This window comes from Apteryx mantelli, chromosome Z (assembly GCF_036417845.1).
Source record: "Apteryx mantelli isolate bAptMan1 chromosome Z, bAptMan1.hap1, whole genome shotgun sequence".
Classification (NCBI taxonomy): Eukaryota; Metazoa; Chordata; class Aves; order Apterygiformes; family Apterygidae; genus Apteryx; species Apteryx mantelli.
This window is the reverse complement of record NC_090020.1, coordinates 64,840,586-64,866,054: the sequence shown is the minus strand read 5'-3', so window position 1 is coordinate 64,866,054 and position 25,469 is coordinate 64,840,586. Positions and strand designations below refer to the sequence as shown.

The window sequence follows — 25,469 nt, the reverse complement described above, 5'->3', positions numbered from 1 at the left end:
TAAGTAAGATAGAAAGAAAAATTTATAAAATGAAAAATTTCTCGGGAGGTTGTTAATTTCTTTGTGTTTTTGACAGTCCAAGTAGCATTAGCCTGTAGGGTCCAGTGTCTCCAGAAGAGCAGTTATTTGTAAAAACTCAAAGTATATGGTAGTAATCAATAGAACAGTAGATGAACCACAGGGAAAAAACTCAAATCCATTATAGAATACATTGTATGTTGTTATAGAATACATACCAAGCCATAATGGTAGTACTATAATTAGTGATCTTAGTTTTTCTAATCAACTTTGGAGTGCTTCTAATAAAATCTCTTATTTAGCAGATTACTATCTAGGTAGCAGAAGCTCAGATTCATTCCAATGTTGTTACTTGGAGGAGCTGTGTTATCTTAGATGTTATAAGAATGTAAACAATGAAAAAATGTAAAAAAATATGTGTTGCTAGTTAAATATATATATATTTCACTTATTTTATAGAAACTTTAATGAAAGACCTTGATGTAATAACAATTCCTAGTAAAGATGTTGTGATGGTACATGAACCAAAACAAAAGGTGGATTTAACAAGGTACCTAGAAAACCAAACTTTTCGTTTTGATTATGCCTTTGATGACACGGCTCCTAATGAAATGGTTTACAGGTATGTGTATATGCTTTTTTTTGTGAACCTTTTCTCTCATTTATCTCCCCTGTCAATAACTGTGGGCTTACCTGGGTGATGGACTTCACTCGTGTTCTCTGTGTCACCAGATATATATATTGCCACCTCCATACTTCTGTCTGTATATTTTTGTTTAACTCTGTTTATACTGAATTTCTCATCTGCATCTTCATCTCCACTTGAATTGACCATATAGTTCTCAATCCAAGCCTTGCCTTTTCAGACTGTAGTGTATGTTGTTTGCCTTCTCAGCCACTGAATTTTTGAACAGCGTTGTTGGCTCTCCATTTTACTCAGGGTTATTGAATTATTAGTTTGTATCCATGAAGCACCTGAGGCACTAATTATTATTTTTGGTCTTCTAGAAACTCAGAATGAAAGGACAGTTCCAGCCTCAAAGAGCTTGCAGGTTGAATATAAGATAAAGAGAACTGATGGAAACAAATCAGAAGAGGGTGGGGAAGAAGTAGAGAGAGAGGTTGTGTTTACTGTGTGATATATTGCTGAGCTGCTTGAGCTAGTTTGGCTATAGGAAGCAATCTAGCTGATGTAGCACAGAGGTACAGGGGAGATAAATGATCTTGCTCAAAAAACTGTATCTTTCTGATTTAAAAAACAACAACAAAGATACCCCCAAGGTATCTGGATCTCCATTTTTTTCTCCTTTATTCTTCTGTTTCACTCCCCCAGTTGGCACAGAGTAATGCACACAGTGCTTTCAAAATAGTCCACCAAGTATTGAGTTAACTTGTTTAGAACGAGCTCTTTATCTGTGTGCTACAAGTCAGTGAGTAGGTAACAGTAACAGGCAAATATGGACAGAATTATAATCTTGGTACACAGTCTAAATGCTGTGAAACTTTTTGCGAGGAATATTGATTGAGAAAGGAATTTGATGGAAGATAACTTTCCTTATGTTTGAGAAGTGCTTCCCATAACCTTAAAGAGGAATGGAAGAGAAAAATGTTGTTTTTTTTTTATCCAACAGCTGGAAAGTGAAAGTCGATGTTGTGTCCTGATGAATGTTGGATGCTAATGTTCTGTCTGTGCATAAGAGAAAATGCATAATAAAAGAATTATAGAAGGTCCTTGAAAATGAAAATTGGTATCTTATGCTTGATATAATTAAGAGGGGAGAGATAGCAAAAAGAAAGTTTTTAGTCTATTAGTTTAAGAGTCTTTCATAAGTGTAAACTTCAGCAAAGCTATGCCCTTGGAGATTGCTGTCTTTAATGCTTGTCTACTTCTAGCATCTTTTCTTTCACAATACAGAAAATCTGTGGGAGAGCCATCTAGGTGGCGACGTGTGCCTTTTGGAATAGTAACTGCTTAACACCAATCCTTTTAATCTCCATCATTCCTAGTTTTCCTCATTTATGTTTGCAAACATAGTGATTAATTGTGAAGGGTGTTTTTTGGCATACAAGTTTATTATATTTTTGTATTGAATTTCTTCTGGATGAATTTGATTGCACAATAAGTTAGTGATAATACAGGAAAATACTGAAAGATGCTTATATTCATACTGAAAGAGTAAATATCAAGTCTGTGTAGTACAAGCTTCTTTCTTCTCCCATATATGACACAATGATGATTATTAATTGAGGATAAACCATTTCAAGTCCTCCTGTACTAGAAGGATTAAGAGCAAGATAGGTACACTCTCACCAGAATTTTGGGGTCACAGTGGAAAAAAATTTTGTGATAAGTTATTTCCATTTTTTTTCAGCATGCTAAAATGCTGTTCTTCAGTTTAGCAGGGAGAAATGTTCTGCCCTTTTTCTTTTTTTGATTACTTTTTTTTTCTTAAGCTATGTTATAAGTATGTCTGAATATATGAGCCACAACAGTGAGTTGCAAATTTCCTTTAGTATTAAAAAACGCACACTAGTTTGAACTGAGATGTCTTTCAAAATTAGAAGTGAACCACAGTTTATATTTCTGAAAGATCGATATTGTAAATAAAGATTATTAGTGGAAGGAAAGTTGGAATGTTTTGATTTGGTACCATTTGGAGTTGTATAATGCCCTATCAAACCTTTCCTAGGTATATTTGTATTTTGCCTTATTTTAAAATAGATATAATTAAGTTCCTCTATTATAAACCACCAAGATATCTCTGTTTAATTGGGTTCAAAGGGATTTAATGGAGTGTGCTTCTCTAAGTGGATAGATTGCCTGAAATTTATTTTTTAAATATCAAAAGAACCAATATCTATTTATGGGGAAATATCCTCTTGAGGACAAAGGAAATAAATATTTGGAGAGGAAAAAAAGGGAAGAACCATGGCTGATCATGAATCATATGGTACTTTTTAAATTAAAAAATGATGATTCAGTTAAACTTACATTTTGCATAAGCCTTGGTGACTTAAGTGGGCCAGTGTTTTCCATATTATATCTGTAAGTAATCTTGTGTTTATTCTAAAGTGCAATGAAACAAGGTTGTAACACCTCAGTTCTTTTCTAAACAATCATTCTTGTTTCTGTCACTAAACATATATTGCATGGAAACATCTGGAAGAAGTTTAAAAAGAAGGATTGTTGATGCTTCCTCCATTAGAGTTACCCTTTGCTTTTGGAGATTTTATTGAAGTAATGGTGATAAGCAGCTGGAGTAGGAGCAATAGGTGTGCATCTTTTTTTAAGTATCAGTTAATTCTCTAAAATAGAAAAATGAAACTCCAGGATTTTCTAACACATCAAATAATCCTTCAGGGGTCACTATATTTTTCCTTTCTTGTGAGCTTGGGTATATGTTTTCTTGAGCATTTTCTCAGTGTGTGTATGTTCTCAAAGTATTAAGAAGTGCAATGCTGTTTTGGCCAACTGTCACCTCAAGTAAATCTTGGAAGCTAAGTTAAAAAATAGAATTTTTGTATTGGCAAAACCTAAGTATTTATCTCTCCTACTGTCCTACTTCCATATCTTATAATACTATGTTTAGGGAGCTGCAAACTCCATGTAGTTAGCAGTGCTGTGTTGCATCATTAAAACAAGGATTTTTTTTTCTTTGGCTTTAATAGATAATAAAATTGTTTTTAAAAAAATGGGAGAGATCTTGTAGCTTTTGTTTAATCATTTAGGATATTTTAATGGCTTGAAACTGGTAGCCTCTAGTTCAGGATTAATTTGGAGATGTCCTGTGGCCTCTCGAAGTACAGAACCAGTTTTGTCACTTATGGCCTTAAAATGTACAGGGACCTTGTGGTAGTGGCGTCTTAAAGCTTCTTACATATTGTTTTTGTTTGTTTGTTTGTTTGTTTTTTGCTTTTAAGGTTTACAGCGCGACCATTAGTGGAGACAATATTTGAAAGGGGAATGGCCACATGTTTTGCATATGGGCAAACAGGCAGCGGAAAAACCCATGTAAGTATTTCTTCTACAAATCAACAACACATTTCTTTTTATATATAATATACACTTAACTAGATGACTTCTAATAAGTAACAAATATGTAAGTTACAATTCTGTGATCTTTATGGTGTATTTTTTTTTTTAATTTAGACTATGGGTGGTGACTTTTCAGGAAAGAACCAAGATTGTTCTAAAGGAATATATGCACTTGCAGGTAAGTGACTTTATTGGTCTTTTGGCTTTTTGCAAATTAGTTGAATTCAATAAATTTTCCACTTCCTGTTGTACAAATACAAGGTCTTCATATTTTGCATTACAGGGGCTTTGGTAGCATCAAAAGTAATTCTTAAATGCAAAGTCTTTATTTTGATATATGTAGATTACTTAGAAAATATAAGAAATGTAACTAATGAATAAGGTAGTTAACAATTTCAGCATCTTCTGTAGCTTGCAATGTGTTTGGTTTTAACTGCAGTATTTTAGACTTGGTTGACTGACTCCACCAGCTTTACCCGCCAAATATGAGGGATGCTGTAAAATAGGCTATTATGCATTAATGAACCTTTACTAAGCAAAAATACATAACAAGATTTCTTTGTATTTTGGAAATGTATCCACAGCTCGAGATGTGTTTTTAATGCTAAAGAAGCCAAATTATAAGAAGTTAGAACTTCAAGTATATGCAACATTTTTTGAGATCTACAGTGGTAAGGTAAGTACTTGACCTTTTTCTGAGGAGGGAGGAATTTCTCTGTTGCAAAGAAGGATTGTGAGCATGTCATATAAAAGCTTTTTCTTTTTGTGTTTTCCAGTCATGTCTTTGGATGGAATGCTTTGCATGTTTTGATATGGGATTTGAAATAAAAGGAGTTAAAGCTCCTTTGCTTTAACTGTTCTGTTTCTTTTTTTCCCCTTCTCCCTAAGGTTTTTGACTTGTTGAACAGGAAGACAAAATTAAGAGTGTTAGAAGATGGTAAACAGCAAGTTCAAGTGGTGGGATTACAGGAACGGGAAGTCAAATGTGTTGAAGATGTTCTGAAGCTTATTGAAATAGGCAACAGCTGCAGGTATCTCCCATGTCTTCCACCAGTTTTTCATTGCAAATTAGAGAATCAGAACATCTCTTTCAAATTGTTTATGTTCCTTTATAGTGATGGCTTTTTAATATGCAAGGTTTTTTTGGTGATGTTAGCTGCAAGTTAGGAATCTTCCTGCCTTTTGGATAAAGGTAGTTCAGTTGCTCTGCCTCATAGAGAGAAATAAGAACTGATTTTTCTACTGCATGCATTTATGTAACCAGCTTACTGACCTAACTTCACATCACTAATAATCTGGAATTCTGCCCAATTCTTAGTTCTTTAGAACTAAGGCATGCCTTGATATATAGTGACAGAGGTTAAGTGTAATATTTTTACTTTTCATTAAAATCCAGTTTCATTGTTTTCACATATTTCACATAGACTGCTGCCTTTTCAGATAAAAATGCAAACGGCAGTTCACACATGAACTGTCTGATAGCCTGAAATATTTGAAGATCTGGTTATTCTTACTTTTAAGAGAAAGGTAAAACTATTAATCTTCCATTTCTGTTTGAAGAGATGGAAAAATAGGTATAACTGTACTATGTGCATCATATTATTAGGGTCGTATCTGTAGTGTTCAGAAGTATGTTAGACACACTGTCAACACATATAAGAAGATAGAGGACTTTGCCTTGGAAAAAGTAACATTCCAAGTATATTTAGTATTATATTTATATTATAATATTTATATTTAGTATATTTAACATGTATGGTCCTTCATGTATTCCAACTAGTATTCATATGTCCTTCCCTTCTTTCCTTTTATTTAAAGGACATCTGGTCAGACATCTGCAAATGCACACTCATCTCGAAGCCATGCAGTGTTTCAGATTATCCTCAGAAGGAAAGGGAAATTGCATGGTAAATTTTCTCTGATTGATTTGGCTGGAAATGAAAGGGGAGCAGACACCTCCAGTGCAGACAGGCAGACGCGCCTGGAAGGTGCTGAAATCAACAAGAGCCTTTTAGCGCTCAAGGTAACTGAAATGTTTTGATTGTATCCAAGTAGGTGGAAACCTTCTTCAGATAATAGCAATGACTATTAAAACAAGTGTTTTCACAGGCTTTGCTTGTCTACATTGACTACTGATGTGACAGGTAAAATAATGTATTGATTTTCCTCTAAATGCCTGCAAGTACGCTTGGTAATTACCTAGTAGAAACATTGCAGAAACATTGTGCTGTCAACTTTCATGTAGCTTAAAAACACACACACACACACACACACACACACACACACACACAGTAATTGATGTGAGGACTGTTCTGATATACACCTGTAATGGGAGGAGAGATAACTTACTTTGTTACTCAAGGTCTGAAATACTAACTGGAAATATTCATATTGATCTCAGTATATTAGTTTTTTTAGAACAGATTTAAAAAAATTTACGTTTACAGCATGTTTATTTACCACTGTCTATCAATGTTTTCGAAGTAATTCGCTAAAGAAGAAAACAACACAGCAGTATATCCAAAAAGAACTAATAAATAGATTAAAACAACCCTTGAAAGCTGGAATCCATTTTTGAATACTGCGTATAGCAAATTGTCTTAACTGATACAATTGCTTCACAGATTTTCCTGTGTTAATGCAGAACACAAGAAAGTTAACAAATATTATTTAAATTTTCAAATGCTTTTTTGTCCTGTGTTTTATAATGTTCTAAAGAGATCCAGCCTAAATAAGGCAAGTCATTTTTTGGTCTCAGTTGGAGAAACAGTAATTTTGAATGTCCCCGAATTTATCTCTCATTGTTGCTGAGCTTTGCTTAGGTTGATTTCTCTCTGCACCAGGACTGTGATTTTATATGAAGAATCTAAACCCCAAATCACTGTGCCTACTCTTTTATGCCCAATATAAACTTGGGAGAAGACTTGTATCTACCTGTAACTAGATCTCACAAAACACCACAAAATTGTAGCGTGTCATTACAGAATTTTATGGCATGTTGAAAAATTGGTAGCAGCAATTCCAAAACTGCAGTTTATTTTGATTTAGCATCAAAATAAATAATGCAGGGAATATTTTGTTGACTCTATCACTTATTTTCAAATGTGATTGAATAAAAAAGTTTTGGTTTTGCTTTGTTAGTTTACTTGCAGTTTTTGTACTGGCTAGTGCCTTTGATACAATACCCATATTTAGTTAATTTTTATATAGCTTATCTTTTTAATAATAGTGAAGAGTTCTGCTGCTGCCATACTGGTGGTTGTGATCTAAATTATATTAATTACGTGGGGAAGGAGAAATAAAAATAAGTCAAGGTCTTCCAGAGGTCTAAACAGCGGTACAATAACACATATCTCTTTCTTAATGAAATGTTAATTCTCCATTTCTCATTTATCCCCAAACACATTATGCAGCTTCTCCATTTGTAGTCAAGACCTTTGAAGTTATTAATTATCAAGTTCAAATTAAGCTAGTATGTTCTGAAGAGTGGTGCTCACACAAGATTTGCTATTGGCATGCTGATATCAGTCCCTGTGTTAAATGTTTTAACCTGTTCATATTTTTGGAATAAGAAGTTAATTCTGTAATGTCTCTACATGGAAGTAGTCTTGTCATTTTATTACCTGGTTTTCTGAGCTGTGATGAAAAGCAAAAGTAGTTAAAAACTCCGTTAATTTAGAAACTGGCAGTCCCCTCCTATAATCCTCTTACTCTTAAGCAAACAATACAATTTTAATTTTTCAGAAGTGAGCAAACTAAAAATCATTACAGTAAATTAAAATATTTCAATTAAATTTGTTGGTTGCAGTATCAATAATTAAATGTATACATTTGTTACTGTTTTTAGTTTGTGATGTCACTTGTTGAAAATCTGTTGCCCCTTTCCTGTCTAATCTGCTTTTCTCCTTAAGTAAGTATAGTAGTAACACACAAATAAATTCAGAAATTTCAAGGAATGCACTGCCTTGCTCACCTATAAGTATTGAGTCCTTTTTAGCATTTGCATGTGAAATTCACATTCAACAAGTTTCAGTCTTTCTGTTTATCTGAGCTGTGTCCATTCTATAAAATTCAGCTAGTGAGTTTTTAAATAATCACTTTAGTTTAAGCCTACTTGCCCTTGTGTTTGTTCTGTTCTCTGTCATTGCAGTTTCACTCTGAGCCCGTTTTAGTTCTGTTTTATGCTGTTTCACAGTTGCAGTGCTTTCTTGGATTATCAGCCTGCAGTTTCTAGCCTGGCTTTTTTGAAAGAAGCTGTTTCTAGGAAATTTCAAAAGGCCACAAGGATACATTTGCAATTGGAGGAGTAGTTGAACTGTTTTAGGACTATATACATAACACTAAAGCGTTCCATCCATTAGTCCTACTAAAATCAAAGCTAATGTAAACAGCTCTTGATATACAGTTGTAGAAAGTTCGAAGAAGCTCTGTGTGTAGACTTGTGTTAAAACTGTACCAAGGAAACCATAAATCAGAAGAGATGTGTGGACAAAAAGTATTAAGGCAAAGCCAGAAACAGGAATTAATGACTAAAATGTGACAATGACAACAACAACAACAGCAGCAACAAAACAGAAATTTAAATTTAAACTTTTTTTGTGTAAGAAGTAATTTATTAGCTGACATCAGATCTCTTAGTGGGTAGAAGTGATGTTTAGATTAATACCGTCTTGGTTTGCACTGTTGTACTTAGCTGCTCTATAGTAATTGTATAATTTTACTTCTGTACAGAACTCTCCAACCAATTGCAAATATTAGTTTAGCCTCATACCCTTCTTGTGAGTGAAAGAGGAGGTGTTATTCCCAATTTTTAACATTACCAATATCTTAAAACAGGGGATGACTTATGTTTTCAAGTGTCTTCTGATTTTGAGTATTTGAATATGGAGCTATACTAACTATGTTTGTGAGCTGTGGAAGCTTTCAGAAAGTTTAGGCAGCAGTGTTTTCTTCTAAGTTGTAAAGAAAGTCAGTGATAGAGCCAGCAATCAAAGTTACTGCTCTTAACTGATAGTTAATACATCTCACTGACCACACTTCTGTTGGTGGAGGCTGTACATCATTCAGGCTTTTGCAGCTGATGATCAGAAATTATTGTCAGTCTGGAGGTTTAACATCAACACTAAATTTTGTTGTTGTTGTTGTTGTTGTTGTTGTTGTTAGATACAATAAGTGTAAACACTTTGGCTGAGATTCAGAAAGTTTTTGGTCTACTAAGTCATGTATGGGTTCCTAGTTTCCCACTGAATTTAATGAGAGACAAAAGCCTAACACTTTCTGAATTCAAGCTTTAGTGGTAAATTTAAATGATATCTTAAGAACAGCAAGATATCCAGAGCTTGTATTTTCTGAATTTGAGTTGCATTTGTATTATTTATTTTTTCTTTGGGATGAGGTGAATAACTACAAACCTATTTGTTCTTTCAGGAGTGCATTAGAGCCTTAGGCCGAAATAAACCTCATACACCATTCAGAGCAAGTAAACTTACTCAGGTGCTAAGAGATTCATTCATAGGAGAGAACTCCCGTACCTGTATGGTAAGTTTGTTTCGTTAAATGTGTGTTATAACATATATAAAGAGAAAAAAGTCTAGGAGTTAAAGCTCTTATGCTTAGAATTGGCTGCTTTCTGTTGGCGACATGGTAGGTTTCAGTTTATCCATTAATTAGCACTGTATTTGGAGCAGGTCTTTCAGCAGAAACGTTCCAGATAACTTGCTCCTCTTTTATTCTTTTTATTGGCCTTTTTTATTGCTTTTTCTAGTGGCTGCTTGAGATTTTTTTTGAAAGATGTCTTAATTAAATTAGAGTTTTGGCTGTTGAATCAGAATTTTGGGAAGGGCTGTGTAAACTGGAAGTAAGTATACAGGTGAGAGTACGATCTTTAAATGACAAAGGCAAATTTAGAGTTGGTATCAAAGGCATCAGAACATGCTAAAGGCTACTGAGGCAGGGAGTAGTTGGAACAGATGGGGTGAATAATTGTATATATGTGTATTTGCATCAGTATGAAAAGCAGAATTCTTCTCTCAGATGGTGGAAAGGACAGATAAAAGCACTGGTTTTCAAGTGGTTTTATTTGTACATTCTTAATATTTCTTCTTATGGAAGTGCAAACTCTCTATAGTGAACAGCAGCTGTTGGACTTGTTTGCATTTGTTACCTTTTACAAACTCCTTGGAATTAGTCTAGGAGCCACAGAAGTCTGCAGACCACAGATTGAAAACCACTGAGTTAGGGCAGCCTAATCTTCTGTTTAGCTATTAAGTATGGTCCTAATTTGAAAATGGTGGTAAAACAGCATTTTTGCTTCACCCTTATTCTCCATCAGTACTGTGGATGGTGGCCCTTCAGTTTTCTCATGAAAATGTAGGATTGTTTTCTTCCCATTGAGACAAAACTTTACAAATGCTGTTCTGGATCAGAAGGCTAAACTGTGCATCTCTGGCTGATGTATCCACACTACTGAAAAAGGTGTGGAAAGTTAGCCTGTCTGGAACTACTCTCTGTACATTCAAGTATCAACACTTGTGAATGATTTACAAGTTCTCACCATCACCCCCATTCTAACAAAATGTCTCTGATTTTGTGAAGCTTTTTTATTTAATTATTACTCTTAGTTGTCATAACATTTGTCCTGTTTAAATGCATTAAGAGTGTCATCAAGAATAATCCATAATCAGTTCTCCTGGTCTTTAGTTCCAAATAAAGCCTTTATTCCTTTTTTGTATATTCTGTATAGTACTGAATCAAGTAAAAAAATTTGCTTCTGAAAGTGAGTGGAAATACGACTGAATTATTTTTAATTTTTGCACTCGCATAACTGCAATCACTTTACAATTAAGAATAAGAAAATCCTTTCATTCTGAGACATTACTTTCAGGTTCATTCTTCCTATTATTTTTTTCATGGAGTTTCTCAGTAATAGGACCATTTGTGATGTTCTGCTTTTAGTGTGTAAATTCAATTTTTATCAAGAATTTTGTTAGTGAAGTTTTTTCTCAAGATGCTGATTTGGGGAAAAATACTTGGTTGATTATAGTTTACGCTGAATTATGGTTGAAAGACAGGAAGAAGGAAAGGATGGAAAGAAAAGGAGGGAAGGGAAGAAAAGAAACCCACTATACATTTTTATGATTACTTAAATTGAGTTCTCACATTTGCAGCGCTTGTTCCTGCAATAACTAGGTGCAAAAGGAAGCTCAGAAGCTCCCTTCTAGAGATTGGCAGGTTTCTGAGCAGTATGTGTTGAATTGAGGGAAGGGTAGGAGAGACTTCAGACCAGGATTATCTCCAGTCCTCTCTGGCTCCCTGGAAAGAGGGGAGGAGTTGTGCCCTCCAGTGATCATGTGCTGGCAACAGTGGATCCTAATCATTTTTAGGAGCTTCACCCATCTTCTGAGTCTTCCTTTTGCCCCTTTTATCAAGACAATTTATTCAGCCTTCTATTGTGGTATTTACAGTTGTTTCTTTGTCACGGTGTGCCTGGCTTTTAGGCATGTTCGTGTTTAGGTTTTATATAATATGTTGGCAAAATGTTACTGAAGAAATGTATGATGAAGGAAAATGGCAAGTCTTAATGGTTTATAATTGCTAGAGCTGAACAGTATTTTATTGAATTAAAAGAGTATTTATCCTGCGGGTGCACTGGCTGCTTGTTTGCAGCAGAGCCATTTCATTAACTGTGGTGTTTGGAACTCCTAAAAATACAAGCTAGTTTAACAATGAGTAGTTTCATTACATATTTCTACAGTTCACTGTAGAGGTCACTGCTATATTCTCTACAATAGTATCTACTTTATAAGAGGGGAATTACAGCATGGAAGAACTTTTCGGGTACTGTACTGTTACAACTGCTACAAGGTAGCATGCAGATAATGGTAGTATTTCCTCCAAATATTTTAGCCTGTTACAGGCGACATAAATTAAAGATATTGAAGTACAGAAATATTACTTGATTAGAGAATATTGTTTATTGAACATGTAAGATAATTCATCAAAATTTGACCCCTCTTAAGATGCTGTTGTCCTCTGTCAGTGGGAAAACATTTATTGTAAAGGGATTCCTTAACAGGAGGAATCTCTGGTACAGTGTTCTAATGTGCTGGTAGAAAGACATTTTGCAAATATGTTTTTCAATACAGAAAGCATATAAAATGATGTAGTAAAGACTTGTGCTTCTAACTTTCTAACAGATTCTTGAAGTGTGCTGGTATAAAATATCTTCTGGGCATTTTTCACTAGCTTTCCGACATAACAATCTCTTAAGTGGGATGTTCCAGTCAAAAAAATTCTTTTGTAATTTCTACACTTAATTCTTATCTGACTTTGCCTTTTATAGTTGACTGACTTTCTGTTACACTTTTAAAAGTTACACCTTTGGGGATGGAGCATTTGCCTCTGTATGTAAGATTAAATTAAGGTTAAGGTAGAAACTTAACCTTTTTGAAAATAGTTTTTGAAAGTTTTTGAAAATAACTTCCATGTGGGTAGTTAGGAATAGGATCTGTTTCATTCTAAAGAGCTCCAGAGACATACAGTCAGCATAAATACGTTGTTTTGGATTTTCTTAGTTGTTGCAATTTCTCTAAAGCTGTTGTCCTTAAATAGTTTCAAAGACTATTTTGGTTGTTTTTAAAGAGTTACATAATAGGTAATCTCTTCGTGAAATCTGGAAATCTGCTGCAGTATAAATTGCATCCTTTTTTCAGTAATGTATCATCAGCTGAAATCTGCAAGGTAGCTACATAGAATAGTTTTATCTTTTAAACAGTACCATACCGGTAACCTGCTGCAGTTGTTGAAGTTCCAGACCCCTCAGTCCTCCAGGCTGGGAGTCGGAACCTGGTGACTTCAGTGTCCCAAAAGGGACGTCATTCCCACTCTGATGGCTAATAAACAATATAGACACATTCAAATTAGAAAGAATGCTAAGTATTGGTCTTAAAGCTACTCTTGACCATAGATGGTGCTGCTTTTTCCATCCTTCTCATCTGGAATTATGGATTAGGATATGAGCCAAGGAGAGGTTGCAGGCCTCCTGTCCTTCTTGTCCTTGGGTTGTTGGGGCACAAGGGCATGTGTTTTAGTGGACATTGCTATTCAACAGACTGAGTCATGTGCACAGGGTTCCCTCCCTCGAGGAGTTATCCACACAGCAGACAACACATTGAATGTCACTTTTCTATAGCAACTGTTCCTTATATGCTTGAAGAAGTTGCAACCCCCCCCGATGTTATGACAGTTGCCATGTGTCATGTACTTTGAACGTTAAACTGACAGAAGAGTTTTATGAGATGCACCTTTCACATAACAGTGACTCTGGAAGGATTTTAGGAACTGGTAGGTTTTGTTGAAATCTTTATAAAGAAACATGCAATCGTATGATCATTTTAAATCTACATTTCTTCTTGTTTTCATTAGTAATTGGTGTGTACCAGTATTAGAGGTTTAAACTTAGTATATGTGGTAGCAGGCTCTTTAGACTTTCCACCCCCTCCCACCCCATATTTTTCCTTTCTCCCCAGTAGGAGAAATTCCTCTCAGGATGACTACCTCTGCTCTTGTACAGTAATGTCAGCAGCAGGATGCAAGAGAAGACCAGGATTATGTAATCTCCGTCAGTTTCAGTCTCCTGATGCTGTGCTGCCAGAAAAAAATGTTAGTTTGTAGGATCATAGAGGTGGTTGTCCTGGGTAGTGCCTTTATGGCTCTTTTGAAGGGAGCACAGATGAAAAAATTGGACTGCTGAGAGAAGCTAGGACAAATAATGATGCCACTGTTACCTGATCACAGTTGTTATTTTTGCTGGGTGCTGAAAAGAAGGTGAGATTTTCGGGGTATTTTATTTAACTGGAAAAGAAAGGACTGATAGACTCCAGATGTGTTTGATACTTAGTTACCTATCAAGTATTTACAGATAATTTCAATTTCAGGGAAAAAAAACAAACCACCTTTGTTCAGGAAAATTCTTAAACACGTGCTTAACTTTAATCTTAATAAGTACTGTTCTGGACTGTGGTCAAAGTAGATCTCTTAAATCAGCATGAAGTATGCTTGAATGGAGAACAGCTTTCAAAGATTAAAAAAAAAAAAGGTAATTATTTCCGGGATCCATTAGAATTATTTTCTGCTGTGTTGCATATTTCCCTTTTTGAGGGGTCTTATTTTTTCAATTAGAGTTTCACATTTACATATTAGGTTATCAAGACTGTCAGATGGGGGAAATTGACTGAAATTTCCTTGAATTCTTGATGCTTTGGGTGTGATTAAAAAAATTAAACTGAAGCTTTGACTTGACATCTCTCTTCTTGAGATGTCATTGTATTAAAACATCTGTATGTAGTAGACAATTTTTTGTAGAAGATCTCATATGAAATTGGAGATAAAAAATAAACTTAATTTGAATTCATCTACCCTTTCATCTCTATAAAATGGTTTATTAACTTGTGGCTTGTTTTCTCCAGATTGCTACAATTTCTCCAGGAATGGCATCATGTGAAAACACTCTAAATACATTGAGATACGCAAATAGGTATGGGAAATACTATTGCTTATAGCTATACTAGCTGTTGATCTCTGAAATTTGGACTACTGTTGATCCACGATGTGTAATTATTTTAGCTACTTCAATAATTTTAGTGTACTTGCATTTCTTAATAAAATTGAGATCAGAAGACTCATCAGGGCACATATTTAATTTAATTTGTCACTTTTTACAACCATTACAACAGAATCAATAGAAACTCCATTTAAGCAATTATCCACAGATGGATATAGTGTGGAAGGCAAGGAATGTGGAAAATGCCCTTATTAGTTTTGCTCCTGCTCTGGAGACATCACCTCTTGGATTAGAGGTAGTTGGTGTTCATGATGATTCCCTAGAGTGTCTGCTGAGATAACCTGTCTGTTATGTAGTTTCTCACTCCCGTAGAATTGCTTGGAGTTGCCAACCTGTTTTATATATACCAAGTGTATTTATCAAGTATATATGTTTACCAAGTATAATATGAAGCATATTTATATACCAGTTATTCTTATCAAAGTCTGCAGTTGCTGTGGCTCAAATTTTATACTTCCTAAGTTCAGGCAAATACCTGATACACCTAAGTGAGGAGTCAGTTAATCAAACAGTGACTTTGTAATCAGTGTAGAGAAATTAGCACCTCCAGAAGTTGATTGATCATCCCTGAGATTTGTACTGCTCTCTGAAAGTGTTGGTCTCTCTCCAGTGATTGTAAAAGGAGCCTTCCACAGCTGGAATTCTCCTTAGTCTAATGTCTGCTGGGATGGGGTGGTCAGGTCCCCTGTGTGCCTGCAGTCAGAACTGCCCGGGGGTTTCCAGCAAGACCTAGAGATTTCTCCCCCTCTTTGCTGAAAAGAACAAAGGAGGAAAACAAGCATCTTAGCCATTGGAAATCCTGGTTTTGCCAGAAAATGCTACCACCTAGTGGGCTGGTATCATTTTTTCTTGCCTGAGAGAAATTATGATAAGGACTGAACTGCATCTGCTACTGCTCGTCTGGGGACCTCCAGCTAGAGACTAATTGGGCAAAAGGGACCGATAGGACGGCTTACAGCAGGCTTCCTCTTAGAAACTGAGTGTGTTCGTGTCTGGATCAAGGGAGCTAATAGCAAATCTGTCCAACTCAGACTGGTCTGGGTGACTTCCATCCTTATGAGTATGGGACATCTAGGTCCCTGCAGTAACATAGGGAAGGAAATTTCACTTTGGTCAAGATGGTTGGATCTTTCTACTTCTTATACAATAAGAACTGCAAAAGTGATTCCAGAAAAAGACACTCCTTAAATTTGTTACAAGGGGGTAGTGGGTCTAATGCAAAAGATGGCTTTCAAACATATAGGTAGTATTGGTGGCCACTTCCAAAAATATTAAATACCTATTTCTAGTATACTATATAGTTATGTTGAAAATGTTTCTTTCCCTTGGTATTAGCTTTGTATGTTGTTACATAGTAGATGCCTCTCACTGTAAAGTTACCTCATGAGTTTTGTTTAGTATTTTAACTTTTTCTAGCAATATATCGTTTTCATAATAAAATGAGTTTTTAGGTGCTGAGTACTGGTGTGTGTGCAGTGTAAGATATTGGGCAGTATATAATTTAAAGTATTAGAGCTGTAATGGTTTGATGTTTTGAAAGGAGCGATTTAGTGGAATATTGAATGTAGACCAAACTTTATTAACTACACTGAGCAAAATCTGGAATTACTCCTCTGAAAACATTTTTATTACAGTTTCCCACAAAAAGCAGCACTGGTTTTGTTAAATTTTGTTAGTGATCTGTAACTCAAATTTGCAGGTTTAAATATGCTGACGCTCCCTTACTTATGTTTTAATTTTAAAAATAATTTGTTTTCTTGTTATACTGTTAAAGACAAATACTAAGCAAAGAGTTGTCATTTTAACTGTCTTTACGAGAACATTTTCTTTTAATTTGCTGCTGTATTTTACTGCTGCAGAGTAAAGGAATTCGGAATTAGTCCTTCGGACATTCCCTTCTCACAGGGTAGTGGCAGTCGCTCTGATCTCTCTCCTTCCTATGAGTATGACGACTTTTCTCCTTCAGTCACCAGGTCTACTTCATTCTATACATGGAATCTTTATTTTTAAGTTTTCTGTTTGGCTATCTGATTTTACAGACCAACCTTTCATTAGTCTCCTTGCCTTGAGTCGCACATACTTGGTTTTTATTTTGTGTGGTAGGTGATGGTTCTGCATGGTCTGCAATCATCTTCCCATTTTTTTGTTCATCTTCCTTAAACATCCATACTTTTTATCCAGGCTCGCTATTTTCCTTCATACATTAAAAAAATGGTGATGTCACCTTTGTACATTTAGTGGACCAAATTGTGACAAGTCTGTGTTTCAAATAATCTGAATATGTTTTTTTTTTTTGCTACCTAATTAAAAATAAAAGGAATTTTAATACATATATACTTTCATTCCAAAGATGAATGAAATACAATTTCCATATTGGTAAAAAGCTGCTACTTTAAAAAGCTTTTTTCCCTTTAAATATGAAGAATTTGTTTTAATACTTGCTATAAATTCAGACTTTGATGTGTCTGCTTCGTAAACTTACTTTTAACTGGACTTTTTTTTCCTGAACCATGTTATCAGTCTCAAACTATTTTCATTCTGTGAGAGTCTAACATTTTAATAAGATATATTCAGCTTTGAGATTATTTTATTTAAAAGGTATATTCATTCTCTGGGGTACTTGACTGAAAATTATTATTTTCTTCAGAATTCTTGGGGGCTTTGCTTATGACAGCTAGTGGGGTACTGATTTTTTTTCTTTAAAGCGATACTGTCTGCACAGAAAAAGAAAGATGGTCAGATTTAGGGTACTGAGCATATGAACTTGTCCTTACAATTTTCAGATATTGTTCACTTGTTAAAGAGTTATTAACATTGACGATTTGGGTATTTTTCCCTTCTTAATTGTTAATAAGTAGTAAGATTTCAATCAAAAATTGCCTTTTGCTTTAATCCACCTGTAATCGTTGAAACTCAATGGACCATGCTTTTTAGGAGCCCTTTTGGCATTGAAAGTACATTAAATTTGTGAAGCTGACATCATCATCCTTATTAAATGAAGTAAATTGCATATAAACCCAAAGAGCTTTATTTTTTCATTGTGACTATTTTGTGCAGGAAGTTACTAATTTAAAAATGAAATATTTTCTGATTGTAGAGTGAAGGAGCTGACGGTTGATCCTAGTGCTGCAGGAGATATCCGTCCAATTATACACCATGCTCCAAATCAGATCGATGACTTGGAGACACAGTGGGGTGTAGGGAGCTCTCCTCAGAGGGATGATCTCAAACTACTTTGTGAACAAAACGTGAGTGGTTTACAGCGTTACATATAAAGAGGTGTTGATAAGTACAATGATAGAACCACACCAGAGTAATGTGTATTTATAGCCCATTAGCAATATCATTAAGCCCATTAGCAGTATCATTAAGTAAATACAGCATGACACTTCGCCTTTTCATGTTATGATATTATGTTTATTTCCATATAAAAAAAAAAATTCTTTGAGGGTGAGAATTAGAATGTTTTATGTCTCTTCCCTGCTGATTAGGGCTTTTAATATCTACGCAGTGTCTGTTCTAGGCTCTAACATTGTTTTGTTTGCATTTTTCCTGTATAGCTTCATCTCTTATTATGTAGTTAGAAGTATCCTGGGAAGCCTATCCTTTTTATTTATCACTCAAGTGTTTCTGAACGTTATTTTCCATGCATGTAACACTTATTTCAAGTGAATTTGATTTCCGCTGCATTTAGAAATCTGGCTACACATCATTCTTCTTTCTCCACATCCTGATTTTCATGGAAGTGAAACCCCAGTGCACTGGCTGGGAAAGAGCCACAACATGTTCCCAGGCTGTCTTTCTGGTCTGGATGAATGGGGAACTGGGGCAGAGGCATCTTCTGAAGGACATTTTTCCCCCACTGCTGATTGTCAGCTCTAGTTCTGATTCCTTTAGTGTTCAACAAGAATTAAAACCCAGTTTGTGGAAATGCTGGTCAAAGATAAAAAAGAAAAATCCTTACTATCCTACCTTATTTTCCTCAGGATTCTCTGCTTTCTCAAGTACCTCTCCATGGTGTTTGCTGTGTTTCTCATTTTAGTGTCTAGTTCTTCTTCCAGGGCTCTATTTTCTAAGAATATACTATGTGATTCTTAGAACTTCCTACTGGACAGTCCTTCCACCTAAATATCCTTTCATATCATACTTTTTCCTTGTTCATGTGGAATTTGATTAAGCTCTGTAGTATATTTAAAAAAAAAATCAAAGGCAAAATTGAATTTGATTTCCTGAAATGTATTGAATACAATTTCTGTTCTCTTTTTTTTTAAAAAATGTTGTCTGTCTATTATGCTATGCACAACAAAAGGCCCTGACAGCAAACAAGAGTTTTCTGTAGGTGGTAAAACCTACTAGAAATTACTATTCTCCCCTTGTGACTTCCTTCTTCTACTATTTTAACTTGTTTTCTTTATGTAGAATATTCAGTTTTTCAGTATTCACTAGGATGACTGACTGGAAAATTTTAAAGAATATGAATTAAATTAAACTTTGTCAACATTTTGATCTTATTCCCCTCTCGCCTAATTTCTGAAGATTTTCATGTCAGAAATACAAACTTCTATGTCCATTTTTGACAAATTCTGCTTTCCATGTATTTCTTTTCATCTTCTGTGATGGAATGGAGCATGCAATATATTTCCTTTAGCCAAAGTTCTTTCCAGTGTAACAAACTTAACTATTGTTTTTAGGAAGAGGAAGTTTCTCCACAGTTGTTTACTTTCCATGAAGCTGTGTCACAGATGGTAGAAATGGAAGAGCAAGTTGTTGAAGACCACAGGGCTGTCTTTCAGGTAAAAGATGGAGTTCTGTATTGTTTTATACTAATCCAGGAATTCAGGTTTCTCCCAAAAAAGTACATGCACTTAAGATACAGGATAACATCTGGTAATTCTGCTGCAGTCAAACAGGGATTTCTAAATTGTTTTATTACACTAAACCAATTGTAGCAAACAAGCAGGAACCAGTTTAGAGCCATAACCACCACTCTTTGTGCTGGTGGTGAAAGAGAAGCGTATTTTTCTGTCATCCCCAAAATCTACTAAAATTTTCATTTTCTTCTCATAAACTTTATAAATGGATTGTGTTCATCATAAGAAAAGTTCCTATATTTTCCTTTAGTATTATTTTCTGTTTTAGTCCTTTTCCAGTGTTAGTGATTGTGTTTAGTAGTTGCAAGGAGCTTTCTCAGTTTGGTCTTGGATTTTCAATTTCACTGTCTAATCTGTGACAATATTCCTATGCCAAAGCAGGCAATTAACAGTAATGTTTCCATCAGCACCATTTCTGTTGACAGTATGGTCATCTCCTCTGAGATACTGTGTTTCCCCAGAAGAGACAGAAGTATTTCTAACTGCCTGCTCTCTTGCTTTGTAAAGATATAAGTAAAGGTTTCCTCTTGCTACTAGTCAGTCTTTGGAAGGAATGCTGACAACACAGCGCAATGCTGTGTGCCTTGAATCCTTTCACATTCACAGAATAAGTTGCAATAAAAATAAGTATGAATTACTAGTCTTCAGAAGGAAATGCAAGTTGCTTCTATTTGTAACCTTAGATTCTTAAGGCAGGCTGTCCATGTGGCACATCTGCTGCAAGAGAACAGCAGAACATTAAACCTGTTGGGAATACACACATCTCCTCAATTAAGGCATCTAACTTAGTTGAGCATTGATGTGTGTTTATATAGTATAGTAGGGTGCTAAATAACACATTTTAGAACAGATGTAGAGATTTAGTAGTTGTAAAACACTGGCCCTGAGGTAAAATGTGCAACAGTGTGAAAGTCATATGGCATATGCTGTAGCTGTGTCCTAATGCTTACAACTTCTGGAGAGACGAGCTGCATGAGTTTGATGTTACTGCCTGTCTGTGTCCATCTGGCTTTCTGTTGGAGATTGCAGCTCCTCACAGCAATCAGCAGCAGGAAATGTGTCCAAGGCTCAGCTCACTTCATTCACAGCGTAGGTTGTTAGAGTATACCATGAGTGAAGGTGGACTGCACCAATACAGAGTCTATGAGCTGTACCAGGCAGAAGTTCTTCTTGTGAGAAAAATGTCTTAGAATAGATCAATAGTGCTCTAGAGATGCTTGTCTCTCCTTGATTCTTAGATGTGTATGTTTACATTAGATGAGATGAACTCTGATGTGAACTCCACCTGTCCTGAAAGCCAAAAATCATGCATGGGGTTTGCACTGTGCTTTTAATATCGCTTGGACTATTGAGCACGGAGGGAAGGACTTAATTTTAGTATTTCAGACCCAGCATGCACAGAACTCTGTCAGCTGCTTTCTCTTTCTAAATCAAGGCATTTCTAACAGGATCAGTTCTCCTGATCATAGCTTTGCATTATTCTGTAAGCTTTAAGCTCCTGCTTGTATTCTTATTTGCTGCAAGACCTTTCCCCTTTTCCCCCCTTTTCCCCCCACTGGGGTTAACCTGTGGCTTTTTCTTGTTTTTATTTTTTGGTAACATTCAGAGTGCAAAGGTGCCCAAGAGCTAGTTTAGCTAACCTTTACAGTACTCTCTCTACATGGAGAGTTAGCTTGTAGAATAGAGGGCTTCTTTTATACAGCTTCTCTCAAAGCTAGTTTTGAGTATGAACAAAATTACCTTGGCTCCTGTGCTGTAGTAATGAACCTGTGATCATTGTCAGTGGCAACCAATCCATACTCAAAACTGAAACCTGACTTCAGAGTTTGGTACCTGCCTAACAGGGCCTAACAGTAGCATAAATTCTGTTCTCTGGGTTTCCTAGTCTTACATCCAGTGTTCTAAATGTTACCTAATGTTCTAAATTTGAAGAGAACTGGGATAGCTGGGGTTAACCTGTGGCTGATACAGGCACTGGAATTAAGAAACTACGTAGAGAACATACAAGTACGCTGAATACTTGTATGTAGAAAACATACAAGTTTGCTGAATTAGGAACAAGGATTGAAATCTGTTACAGTGTAGCGACTAGACAGTGAAAGCATGGTCGTCTTGAAAAAGGGAGTAAGTCAGCTGTTTGTTTTGAAATTTATACCTTTGTCAATGTATTTAGTTGTTTCTTTAACTTTCGTCTAGGAATCTATTAGATGGCTGGAAGATGAAAAAGCTCTTCTTGAGATGACAGAAGAAGTAGACTATGATGTGGATTCTTATGCTACTCAACTTGAAGCAATTCTAGAGCAAAAAATTGATATTCTGACCGAACTTCGAGGTAGACTGATTTTAATCACTTTTGTGTGCATTACTAGCAAAAGAATATGGTTTTGTTTTCCCTTATGCTGTCCTGTAATGTCCTGTGGAAGGAGCAGTTGCTCTGCTGCCTACGAGCAAGTTCACATTTGTTCAGTTCATCCTAGTTTACAGGAAAAGCCTCTGCTTTACCTCCAGGAAGTACAAACTTGATCCTGCATCTTTCTTTTTCTTTTGCTTTGTTACAGAGCAATAAAGGGTGGAAAAAGAAAAGCCAAAAGGACTGTAGAAAAAAAAGGGGGGGGGGGAGAAAAAGTGAAGCAATGAGGAACGGGTAGTAGGAACTCCCAGTTGCCCTCTCTAATGTGACAGGGAGGCTGTTGTCATTTTTCAGTCTGGGTATTTAGAATTGTATTGAGCCCTGAATAGCTTGGTTATTAGTGTACCTTCTTCCTCATCAGCCTTCCTGCCTGCATTTTGTCAGCCTCTCTTTGCTGAAAACAAATAATGGATAATTTTTAGTGCCCAAAGTTGACTCTTCAGGATGTCTTCTAAAATAAGCTTGTCAGCTTGGTACCTTATTCAGATGAATGGGAGTATATGGAGTCTTCCTTTCTGATTTTATGTGCTGTATCTCTTTGGACTCCAGCACATATACTAACTATATTGATGAAAATTGAAAGGTTTGTGGGTTTAGTTTTTTGTTGTTGTTGTTGGAACCATGTTAGCACCTTAAAAGATAAAATCTTAGATTATACTCATTTGGAGTATCTGCTGTAGGTTAGAAGAATACTTCAAGCAAATCAGATGTGGCTTGCTTACCCTTTCAGTATATATTGGCCACAGTATACTTTAGCAAATAACTGGAGGTACTTTCTTATGCTTTTTGTGAACTAGATGATGGTTTCCACTTCACAATAAGACAATTTGAGACACCAGCGGTGTCAAAACACCAGTTTGACTCCTGATCTTTAAAAATTGTTAGATACTGCTTTTGAAAAAAGGTACTGGAGGCAAAGGCTCTTTAGGAGAACCTTGCTTCTTTACAGTCAGTGATACATACACAGCTTTACAGGAGAGAAGGACTTTAAGTCATAGATTCTTTTGCCCAGCAACATTTGTGTTCTGTTCATGGCACACAATGGTCACTGAGTATTTTAGCTTCTATTCCTGTCATTTTGGGACTGATTCCTTTACAGTTTCATTTTGGTTTTGCTCTTTCTATTCTTGAGCATATTACAGGGGAATAGGAAGGAGAGGAATAGAAATATGAAAGAATGCCATACTTCCTTTCTGAGGTTTCTCCAATTCTCATGTTAGGAATGGTATATTTATCTATTTATGGTGAATATCTTCAAAAATTTAATCATGAATGCCTTTCTACATTCATGGTAAAATATAGAATAGAATTTACTCTGCTGGGTTTTAGAATGTACAGGAGTGACATTGTACACCTAAATACAATTTTGGATGCCTTTAAGGGTGGTTTGGAAGCTGCTGGGAAGGAGAAGGAAGTATGCTGTGTACTCTGTAAGGCAGAAGCAGAATGTAAGTGTGAACAGGTTACATGCTGGGAATGCAACTTTGCAGTTTCTAAATCTATCCTGCCTAGAGACAGCAGAAGCATCTAGGAAGGGACTGAGTTGCTAAGCAACTTGTTTGTATGCTGAGTATTGAATTTAAGCCTATCTCAATCCTCTTGTAGTTTGTAGCCTCAGCTTTTTTTTGTAGAGGAATGTTCTTTTTTGTGCATTAGGGCAGGGATGTGGAGCATCAATGCTTAGTTGCAAGATCTGTGTTGAGCACAAGCACATCAGCACTCATTCTCTCTTTTTCATTAAAGATAAAGTGAAATCTTTCCGGGCAGCTCTACAAGAGGAGGAACAGGCCAGTAAACAGATCAATCCGAAAAGACCACGTGCCCTTTGAAATGGGCCTTTGCTGCTAAAGGAATCCACGAACCTGTACTGCTGTAGCACACATTTGTTACAAAACCCAGTGGCCGTAAGAACTCAACTACTTGAAAGTGTAAAAAACTTTAGAAATGTCTGTGGAAATGTCCTGTTTCTTATTCACCTGAATGACATTTTCAGTTTTGTGTGAAATGCTCCTATGATGTCTACAAAATGCTTCTAGACCAGACAGCACAACCATGCAGGGTTCAGATCTGTGAAGCACTTTGTTTAAAATATTTCATTTATTCAGATTGTGAATTTTATGTTTTGGAAATATTTGCCATGTTTTTAATAATGAAGTAAAACTGTGGCCATTAAAAATGTCACAGTATTTCCTTTTAACTATGTTCAGTTTTGTTACAAAGACCAGCTGTGCAGTTTTAAATTGTGTTTGCGTGCATGCACACCTCACTAGTGGTTGTACATAACTTCTCTTCTACAGACAGCTGTGCTCACCTCTTCCCATTCTGTGCCTTGATGAAGGCTACTTAACCCTAAACATCCTCTTTATGAAGCACAGCCTTAATAAACAACATTCCTTATTTGTCAATGTAAATTACTTTTAGTGTGTGTACATTTTTAATGTGTTTTGAGACTTTTTTTTTCGGTGGCTAGTTCATTTCACAGGATGTGCCATATCATTTGAACAGGAACCGCAAGAGCTGTTAGAGTGGACAAACAGCTGGACATTCCATCCTCCTTGTAAAAATCTGGAATCTAGATTTATCTGAATACCATAAAGAGTGGCTATATAATTCTAACATTTTCTCTGTAAAAAACAAAAACAAAACAAATATAAATTAGTTGATGTATAATAAAGGGTAATGTTTAAGTACTGAAGAGAGTTGTATCTTAGGATAATGCAGATATACAATATGTGGTATGGTGTGATAATGCTGTCAGAATAAAGGTGCTGTCTGACCTCTACATATGGATAGGATAACTGTCAAAGTTCAGGGATCCAGCTAAAGAAATACATAGTACCCTTTTACATACTGTTAAAATTTGGCTTTTGATGCATGACAAACTTACATGTACATTAACTGTAGTTTGCAGGTAGTTGAGTAGTTCTGTTGCTTTAAAGAAAGTAGCTAATACCTATTTTTCCCTTTGTGCAGTGCCAGCAGCTGAAAAGTGGGGTGAAATTGCATCATTTGAGGATTTGCACAATACCTCTACCTAGTGCTAATAGAAATCCCCCAAGTACCTGAATTCTCACAAATGGTGCCATGTGTATCGGCACTTTTTAGGTGGTGGCACTCAAGTTATTTTTGCAAGTCAGTATCCAAAAAAAGATTGACCTTTCCTGTAAGAACTTCTTGTCAAATGAAGAATTGTAGACCTCTCTAGGAGTTCTCCCTGTTTCCAGGAGTTCGTATCAGCAGACTTTCCCTTGGAACTGTTTAAAAATCACTTTTGGAATACAAGCCTGTTTGTGCCAGGGCAATAAAGGGAAGGCAATGAAAAGAGAGTTAAATGAGCCAGGAATTCTCGTAGTGTTTAATGTTTGTATCTCCCATAGGAAGGTAGGCTATGGGAAGCTCTTGTCGCATCATGGTTAAAAAAAACAAAAAAATCCTCCTATGTGTAAACATGAAAACTGAAACAACAATGTAGATTTTACACAATGTGTTTAATAAATTAAGCTATTAAATGAA

The 25,469-nt window shown here is 35.7% G+C and overlaps 1 protein-coding gene across 4 annotated transcripts in view; it reads left to right on the top strand.

The window, feature by feature from the left end:
* The window catches only part of KIF2A (kinesin family member 2A), a 58,817-nt gene extending 33,348 nt beyond the window's left edge, over positions 1–25,469 (top strand). For 2 of the 4 annotated variants that reach the window (XM_067316305.1, XM_067316303.1), the window contains exons 9-21: positions 478–640; positions 3,940–4,030; positions 4,169–4,232; positions 4,639–4,730; positions 4,943–5,085; positions 5,873–6,077; positions 9,482–9,592; positions 14,521–14,588; positions 16,535–16,648; positions 17,773–17,923; positions 19,367–19,468; positions 21,743–21,878; positions 23,700–25,469. In XM_067316305.1, coding sequence (XP_067172406.1) covers positions 478–640; positions 3,940–4,030; positions 4,169–4,232; positions 4,639–4,730; positions 4,943–5,085; positions 5,873–6,077; positions 9,482–9,592; positions 14,521–14,588; positions 16,535–16,648; positions 17,773–17,923; positions 19,367–19,468; positions 21,743–21,878; positions 23,700–23,785 — 1,526 coding nt within the window. In that variant the 3' untranslated portion in view covers positions 23,786–25,469. The remainder of the gene's footprint in view (positions 1–477; positions 641–3,939; positions 4,031–4,168; positions 4,233–4,638; positions 4,731–4,942; positions 5,086–5,872; positions 6,078–9,481; positions 9,593–14,520; positions 14,589–16,534; positions 16,649–17,772; positions 17,924–19,366; positions 19,469–21,742; positions 21,879–23,699) is intronic. The other 2 variants (XM_067316307.1, XM_067316306.1) reach the window with 1 other exon arrangement.